The sequence below is a fragment of the Aedes albopictus genome, chromosome 2, assembly GCF_035046485.1.
Source record: "Aedes albopictus strain Foshan chromosome 2, AalbF5, whole genome shotgun sequence".
Taxonomy (NCBI): Eukaryota; Metazoa; Arthropoda; class Insecta; order Diptera; family Culicidae; genus Aedes; species Aedes albopictus.
Window position 1 is genome coordinate 411,658,670 of NC_085137.1, and position 12,298 is coordinate 411,670,967.

Sequence of the window (12,298 nt, forward strand, 5' to 3'; positions counted from 1 at the left end):
CCCATAAAACTCATTCACTTTAGGTGAAAGCCGACGAAAACGAAAGATAATCTGGGATAGATATTGCCAGTTGCGAAGATTTATAGATTCCAACGCAAATAAATAATTAGGCTTATTTTCAGCGTAGGTTCATTATAAATGTTTGTTTACAATGGAAAACTATCACCAAATGTGTACGTAACAACACAGCGTAAAATTTTCACCAGGACGCGGTCTGTTTTCATATCTGTGGGCCCACGCAAGAAAAATCCACGCAACTAATTTTCGCGCAGGAGTCTAAACAGGTGGAATCTCCGCAATACCGTGACCTCATCTAATTCCAATCTTTTTTTTATTACGATTCCTAATTCCGTTTACACCATGCAAAACAAATGGGGTGAACGAAATACGAGCCCAAAGTGTTTGGAAGGTGATGTCACGGTATGTACCTTTTGTGCAGGACATTTTTTAAGATTCACTCCATACAATGCAGCTCCACTTCAAAATAAAAAAGGCATTTTTTGTAACTCGTTTAACTCCTATAATTCACATGTACGTAAATAATTGATTAAAAATCGTCCATTTGTATGACGGAAGAATATAGTTCAACCATACTGCTCGTCATCAAAAATTCAGATTACTGGAAATAACATTGCGCTCGTGCTGCTCTCTGATGAGGGAGCAATAGCGTTTGTTGCTTTTACTAACCTACCACAGGCTGGTAACCGCAATATGTGGTAGCGGTCGTGAATCGGTAATCAGCTGCTTGAGCTTCCTCACAATTTCCATTATACGATCAGTTTTGTCACGCCCACAGTGCTCCAAGGTCAAGTTCCGTAGGTTGGGATTCAACACAAGGTCCAACATGTTCGGCAGTTCAATCTGAGAAGAATGATTATAAGTATGTACAATAAGTATACTCATTAAACAGCCAAATGTACCTCATCGAAGCCACTGAGTTGGATATCCGACGCCCACAGCAATGACACCCAACCAGAACCAGTAATCTGGATGGCATCTTCATCATCGTAGGATTCCAAAGAGAGGTATTCCAGTTTGCGGAGGTTTCCGATGTAACACAAGCTCATATCGGTAACCGGGTCTTCCGCAAATGGTATTAGAGTCAGCTTCAGTCGGCGTATGTTCGTCATTGTGGTGCACATGACCTGGAACGATAAGAATCAACGCTTACAGGATGGTCACTCAGAATAAACAAAGAAAATACACGGTAATTCAAAAATATCCCAAAAAGAAATATGTTTAAAATACAACTATCGCGAAATAATGTTCTATTTTTTAAATTTGGTCTTCAACTGCGACCAGACCTGGAAAACGAAATCGAACTTGAACAAATCTTATTAATCAATCGCAGAAATAACGATATCACTACCATGTACGGTGATCCCCGGTATAACACACTTCATAATACTGAGAATGTTTTACTAATTCTTTTAGATCAACGCATCCTATGGCTCCTAGACCGGCCGCGAAGAAGCCGGCTTGACAACTTTTCACGAATTCATTCGTTTTAGGTGACAGATACCGAAGGATGATCTGGGATTGCATTTTCTAGGCGGCATTTTAAATGGTAGACCTGCAAAACGGTAAGTCGATAAAGAGAGTGTCCAACACGGCTTTAGTCCTCAGAAGTTCCTACCTCATGCTTCCACGGGTGAAGCGATAACAAAGACCGCCAGCTAAGAGTTGTGTGCTTAGCTGGTAGTGCAGCCTGGGCACTGTTGTCCTTCTGACTTCAGCTAGATTGAGGAGGTACGATCCGAGTGTCTGTTCACCAAGGAGGTGCGGCTCAAACAGCGTCTGTTCTGGCATCCAGCGGATGAGTATGAAATGCTCCTCCACCGGAAGCTCGCCCCACCACGGTAGATAGGGGACCTTAGGCCAACAACCTACTGTTCCCAAAAACCAAAAATCCGTTACAGAAACCGAAAATGAAAGATAACAAACTGATTCAGTGGCAACGACTTTTATCGCGAAACGGCGGACAAGAATTGGAATTTGGGATGTATTAAGCCTAGCCCAGCCGGGTAGACTGGCACAACTAGCCAATGATGCATGTCATATGAAACTTGAGATCCTAGGACTGAGCGAAATCCGTTGGCCGAACTTTGGAGAACATAGATTGGCGTTGGGTCAAATTCCGCTATACTCTGGCCTACGAGGTAAACAAGCACCTCGCCACTGTGGAGTTGGTTTGCTGCTCAGCGCTCACGCTCACGATGATGCGGTTATGAAGTGGGAACCTACTAATGAGAGAATAATTGTAGCCAGATTCAGAACAAGGGTTCGAAACCTTTCTATGATCCAATGTTACGCGCCAACTGATGCTGACAAAGAGAACTTTACAGCCAACTGAACAGTCGGAACAGTTGAAACAGCCGATTTTCCGTCATTTCCATAGTTCCAATCGATCAAGAGACCTGTCAAAACGACAAGGATTCGCCATTTTGGCATACTCTAAGTCGAGACATTTTACTTGATCGGAGAGATATTTGCAGAGTTTTGTGGCAACAATGACATGGCGATTGGGGGATCGCTCTTTCCTCATCGACCAATGCACAAAGTGACATGGGTTTCCCGTGATGGCATCACGGAAAGTCAAATCGACCACATCTGCATCATCCCAAAACTGGAGACGGAGCCTTCTTGATGTGCGGATCAAACGAAGCGCCGACATTGCGTCCGACCATTTTCTCCTGATCAGCGAGATCCGACTGCGCATTGCCAGGATCCAGCGACAGGAGGAGACGCTGCGGTGAAAAGGTCCTTCGTCGAGGAGCTAGAGAACCGTGCTGCAGATATTCCATAAGGTGGAAGCGTAGAAGATCAACGGAGTGCCATCAAGAAAAACTTCATCGCCACCGGCGAGAATAATTTGGGTGAGCTACGCACCCGGAAAAAGCAGTGGATCACAGATGATACCTGGAGGATGATCGAGGAGCAAAGGAACGCCAAAGCCGCGATAGAGCGAGCGAAAATACGAGGAGCTAAAGCCGTAGCCCGTCAGCGCTATTCGGATCTCGAGAAGAAAGTGATACACCCATGTAGACTGAACAAAAGAGCGTGGGCGGACTCCCTAGCCGACGAAGGCGAGAAAGCCGCAAACACTGGCGACATCCGTCTGCTCTACGATGTCTCACGTCGCCTTAGTGGGACTAAGATGTTTGTGCTGGCTCAAAGCCAATTCTGTTATTCTGTTATAATCAACGCACCCCCGGGCCGTGGCCAATCTGCGTTGAATCGCTGGGCGATACGTCTACCAGTAGACTTGTATCTGCCCTATGCTAAACCGATTAGCATAGCAAGTCCTTTCCACTGATGAGTAGGCTCGAATGTCCCGCTCCTCCCTATAACCCATAGGGGGAAATAAGGAGTTTTCAGTTTCAAGTTTTGCATGGATCATGACACCAACTCTTTCTACCATAATGCTTTAAAAATTCTGAAATAAAAGAAAACTAATATGATGAAAATAATTGAGATACAAGTTTTTATACAAAATTTAAAGATCAGTTATTTAAAGGTGAATTGAAGAAATGTTAAGTACGGTATTCTATATCTATAATTTATAATATCTATATTATAAAATGTTCCGCACCGCCACGAATGTCATGAATAAGCAAACACATTAATATTCTATTTGCCTAGTAGTAGAAAGAGTTGCGTGCCTGTTTATAAAAGTTTTTACTTATCTTGATTGTTCCGGACAATTTCCGTTTGTGTTGGGAACTTCGTGAGTGTACCAGGATAAGTTTTCTACAAAACTATGGCGTTTTCTGGAATTAAAAAAATAAAAGGAAATACTGGGCCGCACAGCTCCGCGGCCCACTTATATTAGTATAAATATATATATATAGGACGAAATAGTCAGTTTTTGTCGATTTCGTCAAGTATGCGTTTTAAGTCTTAAGTCTTGAGTCTTGATCACCCGTTGGCTTCGAATCTATAAGCAAGCACTATTAAATGCTGCACTTTCACACTATTGGTTTCGGTTTCTTAGTTATTTTAAATTGATATGGCAAGAAAACATTATTAAGCATTAGACATTCAAAACATATTAGGGTTAACTCATAAAACAACTATCACATATGAAAATACTGATATTGAAAATTAAAATTAATATCAATCACAAGTAAATACAATGTCAGCACTGTAAATGAGCAATTTGAATACACGAGATACTACTATTTGTTGCATATTGATTGTTAAAATTAACCGAATAGTGGAAAGCCCAGACAACAATTCCAAGTCTGCTGACTCCAGAAAGATCCCAAGATTCGTCACAAAGCACAAATGTTTTCATTATGATTCACAACGACTCTCGCAACCCTTCCCGACTCAACCGACTGGAACTGTTTTCTGAGTATAGAAACTACTAAGCCCTAGCAGGTTCCTCCTGTTTATCGAGCATTTCTGATAAATCAGCTATACTCCATCTGTAGCAGCCGATTCGCAATGAACCGTTGGAGGCGCATTAAAGTGTTAAAGGTGATATTTTCATTACAAGAATTATAATTAACTTCCTTCACTTTAATACCGTCAAACCCTGTGATCTTGGCTAGTGTTATTATATTTTACCAATAATTTTACCCTAATCTTGACCCTAACATAGTTATGCGCTTAGTGTAAGTGGACGCCGCTTATGATTTTGGTTGGACAATGACCAAAATAGTGTTGTTTCGACAATAGTCACATACTATGCCCTACGACATTGACGATTCTATTGTCTATGGCTCACCTATTTCGTGCCACCCAGCAGGGACTTGGTCTGGTACCCAATTCAGTATATCCGCTCCTCGTAATGCACCGCACCTCTTTTGATTTGTGATATTACTCGGAACATTATTCTCTTCATTCGGATAGCGGCTATGTAACCCATTAGATTAAAAGCCTCCATCAAACATGAAGCGATTAATTGGAGACTGAAGACTCTATACCAAATTTGGCTCAGAGACAGGTAATCAGTGAGGTCAGTTTTTCCCGTTTGTCAGAGACGATTGATACGTATTAAGACAAACTTTCCACTGCATCTACCAGCAATAATCGGTTATCGATCAACATTTCGAGTACCCCAATTTACACAAGAATGCCAAGGATCACCGCTCATGCTTTACAATACAGTTGGATAAACTAGAACAACACCTGGCCACAATGATGCATAAAGCACTAAAGCGGACCGGAAGTGTTGGTGAGCCAGCCCCCACCAAGATGTTTGTGCTGGCTCAAAGCCAATGAAGTCATATTATGCTCCAGTGCGAGCTAACTCATCAGCCATTTCATTGCCAGCGATGGAAGAATGGCCAGGTACCCATAAAAGGTGAACAGCATTTGCTGAATTCAGCTCCTCGATTTGAATTCGACAAGCCCTAACGAACTTTGACGTAGAGTTGGCCGAAGCAAGTGCTTTAATAGCAACCTGGCTATCTGAACAGAAGTATATTACTTTGCCCATTACGTGCTGCTGAAGTGCTGATTGCACTTCACACATAAGAGCAAAGATTTCGGCCTGAAAAAATGGTGCAGTGTCTACCAAGTGAGTAAGACTGATACAGCCTTAGCTCACGAGAATAAACACCAGCACCTGTTCGACCTTTGAGAAGGGAGCCATCAGTTTAACATACGATGCCGTCTGAAATACTTATCTCCAGATAATCAGATGTCCACTCTTCCCTGGAAGGGAATTTCGTGGAAAATGTCCTATATGGAAAATTACAAGCAATTGTAAGATCACTTGGAGCAAGGACAACTTTGTCCCAATTCACCAAAAGTGGAAACAACGAGGTGTGTGTTGATGTGCGGTTCACAGAAGTTTCCTCTAGTAGACCGAGTATCCGTAGACGGTAAGTGCAAGAAAGTGCTTCTTGTTTGAGATGAATGTGTAGTAGAGCAACGTCAAAGAGAACTTTGAGCGCTGCCGTGTGAGTTGAAGAGAACGCTCCAGACATCGCCATTAAGCACATCCTTTGGAGAAGGCCTAACTTTCATTGAATCGTTCTCATTTCGCCATTTTGCCACCACACAAGACATCCATAGGCCCATATTGGCCGAACAACAGTTGTGTAAATCCATTTGATATAGGTACTTGGGTTTTAGACTCCAAGGTGTACCAAAGGTTCGCCGGCATTGCCCGAAGACCATACAAGCTTTCTTGATTCTGAACTCAATGTGAGGTGTCCAGGAAAGCTTGGACTCAAAAATGACTTTAACGTACTTTACCTGTTCAGTCACATCGATTTCAGAATCAAAGAGATACAAAGGTCGAACGCCATTACGGTTTCGCCTTTCCGTAAAAAGAACAAAACCTAGAAGGTTTTACTCGGATTAACCGAAAGGCCATATTGACGACACCAACCCCCAACCACCTGAAGGGCGCTTTGAATCAGGTCGAAAAGGGTGCTGATGCACATACCAACTAACAATGTTAGGTAGTGGTCGGCAAAACCATAAGTAGGAAAACCGCTATTATTGAGTTGCCTCGAAAGCGTATCTGCTACGAGATTCCACAAAAGCGGTGACAAGACTTCCCCTACAAACACTCAATTTCCTAATCTCTGCTAGACGCAATGTCGAGAAGAGATATCGGTTTTTGAGCATTTGATGAATCCAATTGGAAATCATTGGAGATATACCATGATTCCGTGCGGCTTCCAATATGGCATCGAAAGGCACGTTGTCAAAGGCACCCTCGATTTTTAAGAAAACACCCAAGCAGGATTGCTTTTGAGCGAATGCCTTCTCGATATCGTAAACAACTTTGTGTAAAAGAGTCACAGTGGACTTTCCAGATTGATAGGCATGTTGGTTCACATGAAGAGGCACGTTGGCCAGATGAACATCACGGATGTGATGATCGACAGTGCGTTCTAAGCATTTCAGAAGAAAAGAGGTCAAACTGATAGGTCTGAAACTCTTTGCTTCTTCATGCGACGCACGACCCAGTTTCGGAATAAACTTCACAGTAATATCCCGCCAAGATTTGGGAATATACCCTGTAGCAAAACTGCAAACAAGTATTTTTTCAAAACATGTTTGTAATAATCAAATCCCTTCTGAAGCAAAATAGGATAAATCGCATGTGCCCCATGAGATTTGAAAGGAGCAAAACAGTTTAGTGCCCACTCAATCGATTTTATAGTTACAATACTCCGGGCTGAAGCCAGAGAATCATAACTACCAGAAAAGACATCAGGTTCATCCGAAGATGTAATATCCACACATCTAGGGAAGTGTGTGCCGAATAAGCATTCCAGAACTTCCTCATCAGAGGAAGTCAGATCGCCATTAGGCAAACGAAGTTCGTTCACTCGGAAATCCTAAGATTTCGCAAGGATTTTATTCAACCGACTGACTTTACTCAAACTGGAAACATTTGTACAAAGGTTTTTCCAGCCGAATCGTTCAGCAGACCGAAGAGCTTTCCTGTAGACTTTGTGAGCCGACATGAAAGCCTCCGAACCAGCTGAACGTCGTCTGTTCCAACTCTTTCTACATTGTTTCCTGAGCTCCGCCAGATCAGAGTTCCACCAAGAGGTTCCTCTTGTGATCTTCACAGACCGTAGAGGGCATGCTTCTTCAAAATCTTCCATGATGAAAGTCGTAGTTGTATGAACGGCATCATCTAAATGACTTGGAGTGTCAATGGATGGTGAGTATCCATGAAATTTGGCTGCAATCAAATCGGTAAAGAGATCCCAGTTGGTTGACCGGAGGTTCCTAAAACGCAAAGTTTGCGAAGTAACATTTCAATGCATATAGCAATGGTCAGATAAAGATTCTTCATCTGACACATGCCAATTGGTCAGCACGTGACTAATTCTACAAGAGCAAAGCGATGTCTAACAATTCCTCTCTAGCAGATACCATGAAGGTTGGGCGGTTGCCAATGTTAAGTAATGCAAGATCTTACTAAGTATTCCATCAAACTGGAGCCTCTCAAGTTAATGTCTGAGCTGCCCCAGATGATATGGGGAGTATTAGCATCACTGCCAACAATTAGCGGAAGGCTTTTTGAAGTACAGTATGCGATGACGTGTTTGAAAGCATCCGTAGGGGATAATTCGTCATGCGGTAAATAAACCAACCAATAGACGTATTTCCTGTTGAGGTTTCCAACAGATACATCAATTGTGATAGCACATACATCTCTGGTGGTTAGTTCAGAGTAGAGTATAAAATTTTCATTTTCAGTGAGTGAAATTCAACGTGAATTTTGAAGATTCTCAACTGAGGAATCAAAATAAAATTCATTTTGGTGAATGAGTTTTCACACTTATTCATTCATTTTTCTGTCACTGACAATTTTCACTGAGGAATATAACCTGATCGTAACTCCCGATTTTTCTTCCAATCACCTCAAATCTTGTGTATAGTAGTTACTTACAATATTAATTAACTGCTCTATTTGTCCATTAAGTCAGATTTGGCGTCTGTTAACAGAAATTGGACATTTTACGACGTGCGAAAAAATATTCGTGACAGAGAATTGAATGAAAAAAGAGAGGCATTCAGCTGACAATGAATGTGGCCAAACACGAATGAAAAAATGAGAATGTCAATCTTCAATTTCAGCCTTCGAAGTTTTTACACACTGGTTCAGAGATGAGTGTAGCAACTATTGCGTTGTTGACAAGCACACAGACTCGAGGCATGAAACGCGAGTTTGCCATTTCATGTTTACTGAAAGTAGCAAACACCGGGTTCACAAGTTTCCTAGATAGAAATTCTTTCTTAAGATTGCTCGGTGTTTCCATATATGAGACTTCTCCCTCAGGGGCTTGGATCAAATGTCGGTTTTCCAAGCAGTATTTTTACTCTTCCTCAGGGTTTCAATAGGGCAAAACACCATTGGATTGCGTGCAGATGGAACAGCCCTACTGGTAACAACCCGCATATTTCATTTTCATTTTCATTTTGCAGCATTTGGTGGGGCAATGAGAGCGCAAGTCAGTCCAAAGCCGATGATAAGGAGGGGTAATGGCTGAATAGTCTTTGCTGACCACATAAACGCCATGGGATAGGAAAAGTGTATTTTGGTGTGGGATTAGGGTGTTGGTGCAAACTTGACGATATCAATGCTATTCAGATGCAAAATAATTTTAAGGCTCAATAGTGAATCGCATACCTTCCAAAACCAAAAAACAATAATCCACAAAATACCAAGCAAGTCATAGAAAGAAAAAGCGCCCGATTGTTTATTTTGTCAATTATAACAAACGGAAACTTCTACCCTCTCCGACTCGCCAGTCACCCCGGAAAAAATGTCCCTTCAGTTCTGGAAAATATATTATCCCCAATTAAGCCTTTAATCGAATTGTCCGCGTGGTCTTGTAGTACCCCTGCTAGGTAAGAACCAGTCATTGCCATACATATTAAATGCTAGACATGACCCCATGGATAGCATTTGCATATGTAAAAGCTTTGCTGATGTGACTTTCCTATTAGGCAATTCTCTCATCTCATGTTTGTCTTCAAAACCTTATCAAGCTTAGAAAATTGAAGTTGATAAACAATACATTACAAGGTTAGAATTCCCATAGAATGAGATCATTCATTCGCACTACAACACCATAGGAGATAATACCACATTGGCTGATTACAGTACAAATGTGAAAAATCTCCGTTTTCCCCCTATCCGCAACCCGGGGACGCGCCCTGTTGGATTTCGAAAGCCTCGGAGAATATTACAAACCTTCAATGGCATTCCCATAAACTAACCCACATTGCCCATTCAGGGGTCTGACTGGGCCTATTACCCTCCCTCAGTTTGTAATATTCTCTCCAACTTGGAATTATATTTTCCCGGCACATAAATGACTTCGACAAATGTTCGATATACTATGCAGCGTCATGATCAGTATAACTATATCAGATGACTTGGAGATCTGATTCTTACAGAATTGTTTGCCATTGATTATACATTCAGCTATTCTAATCATTACTGCAAAGGCCATCGACCACATGCCTGAAATCAAAGCTTCCTGGAAGATATAATCCAAGCCCAGGGGTAACAACCCGCATATTTGGGGTCTTAATTAGTAAGCTAATGCGTAATTCATAAAATAACATACTTACTCGAAGGCACCCATGGTTAAACGTATTATCTCCGGTGATGTGAAGTTCCGTAATGTGAGGAGCACTTTCCGCCAAAGCGCTGTAGAAGGGAATGCCGTTGGTGCACCGTTCAATCACCAGCTTCTCCAACGACGAAGAGCAAGGCACCGCACTTTGCTCGTCAAATTCGAACCACGTGTTTTCGCAATCGAGTTGCAATTCCTTCAATTTGATCAAATCCTGCAGCCCGTCCATGGTGATGTCTCGGTTTTCACTGATGGTCAACCGCTCGACGGTTGTAGCGTGGCGATACACGCCCCGCCGGAAGAATTCCTCATTGTTGGTATTACTAACGGTCAGATCGATGAGTGACTTGAGGTTTTGGAATAAAAGGGCCGGATCTGGTATTGTGGTGCAGTCGAAGTCTAGTTTGAGAATTCTCACTTCCGGAAACGAAAGCTGGAAGAAATCTTTTACAAATTTGGGCCAAACGGTGAAGGTCAACTCCTGTAACTGCGTCGAAAAACTTCGAACAATCCGGAAATCCGAATAACAAGCATAAGAGGATGACAGAGATATCGATGTTATGGCTTTTGCGTGCCGGGCGATTGCGTCAAAGAACTTCCGTCGGGCAGTTCGGTCTGTTTTGAGGCGACTGTCGTCGTACCTTAAACTTTTGAGCTTCGGCATCTCGGAAATTTCCTGCAATCCCTCTTCGGAAATAAACTCCAATCGATCAACGTTCCAATCCTCCTTCTTCATTATGTGCCAACTATCAATCTCGATCATCAAAAACTCCAACGGACTGGGTTCCTCGCCCCTGGGCAAGAATGCCAGCAAACTTTTGTCCATAATCGGCCCAAAGTTCAACCTCATATCCCGCACGGTGCCTTCATATTGGCGGACCACTTGTAGACACTTGCGCAACAACACGTACGGATCACTTCCCAAACGCACCCGCTTAACTGGTGCACTTTTCAGCTGTCGTGAACTACCCATCCAGTTGAACTCCGACCCCACCAGCATAATCCCGGCGATGCTGAGGCGTTGGTAGCTGCGGGTAAAAACCATGCCTAAAAAACTCCGGACACGGTCCTCATTAAGGAGATTGATATTCAGATTCAGAAAATTTACAATCAACTCATTCCAGAGTTTGCAGGTAAGGGCGAGGTGCTTCTTACCCTCAATCTGTTGGAAAATCACAAGGAGCAGCTGAAAACGGGAAATGGTCAATAACACGATACCTAGGCATAGGTACAACGGGAAAGATGCAACTTACCTCGTTCGGAAGATCGTTGATTGTGGTCATCTTTGGGATATGTGGTGGTTCAAACTTCGCTTGTTTTCACACAGATACTTTGACTAGGTAGGTATATTCCGATAGATTCAATCAATTTTCCCTTGGCTCCGGCCAAGATTCCTGTTTGGCACCGCAAGGAATTTTGTTTGGAGGACGGACAAGCTCGTTGTTGTTGTTACGTTTTTTGATTTTTTTATGTTGATGAGATTGTTGACCCTGTCTGGCTGCCCTATCAACACGTTGAACTGCGTTTCCCAAGAATTTAAGCAATTTACACGATTAGGGAAGATTCAAATATTACGTCCATCGTTTTTCGGGATTTCTAGACCCCCCCCTCCCCCCTCTGTCACGCACTTTTCCTATATCCAATACACGTACTGTCACACTTTGCTAGACCCCCCCCCTCCCCCAAATGTTGGACGTAATTTTTGAACGTTCCCTTATTGTAACTAACCAACCACGAACGCTTCAATCGAGGAAGCGTGTACGAAAGCGTTTTTAGATCTTAAAAGCGATAAAAGCTCAACAAAGCTCGCTGGGTTCACTTGTTCACCTTTCGCAAGCTTTCGACGATCATTTCACCACTCGGAAAAGCTTCAGGCCACACGTTACGATCATCGCAGCATGTAACCACATAAGTTTGCATGGGTAACGTTTGCGAATGATGGTGTGTGTAGTGGATGAAGTAAGTGGAGAGGATCACCTTTGGGTAAGCAGCTTTACACCTGTGGGGAGGTTGGTGTTTACATTTACCTGTTGAAGCCAGCAGATCTGTCATTCTCGAGTTGATTGGATAGTAAAAGGTAATGATTTGCTCATACCACTGGCATACAACAGTTTACATCATTGCATTCTCAAATCTTACAATTTTTGCAAATTATATCCCAGTCCAGGTGGTCCTGTGCAGGTTGTAAATGGGGACACAGCTGCTTTACGAGATCTAAAGGTGCCGGC

General features: G+C 42.6%; 1 protein-coding gene across 1 annotated transcript; it reads right to left on the reverse strand.

The window, feature by feature from the left end:
- Positions 1-510: 510 nt before the first annotated feature.
- LOC134284009 (uncharacterized) lies at positions 511-11,577 on the reverse strand. Its single transcript, XM_062853464.1, has 4 exons — positions 11,324-11,577; positions 10,066-11,256; positions 921-1,145; positions 511-861 (listed from the first exon to the last, which is right to left on the reverse strand). The coding sequence occupies exons 1-4, from the start codon at positions 11,351-11,353 to the stop codon at positions 688-690; spliced, it is 1,620 nt and encodes a 539-aa protein (XP_062709448.1). The 5' UTR covers positions 11,354-11,577; the 3' UTR covers positions 511-687.
- Positions 11,578-12,298: the final 721 nt, after the last annotated feature.

What these genes read in the sequence shown, in the direction of transcription:
- LOC134284009 (XM_062853464.1), bottom strand. Translation starts at nt 11,353, where the DNA reads ATGACCACAATCAACGATCTTCCGAACGAG. An exon ending in TTAACCATGGGTGCCTTCGA is followed by an intron (nt 1,146 to 10,065) that starts GTAAGTATGTTA and finishes TTATCGTTCCAG; the next exon opens with GTCATGTGCACCACAATGAC. An exon ending in AACTCAGTGGCTTCGATGAG is followed by an intron (nt 862 to 920) that starts GTACATTTGGCT and finishes CATTCTTCTCAG; the next exon opens with ATTGAACTGCCGAACATGTT.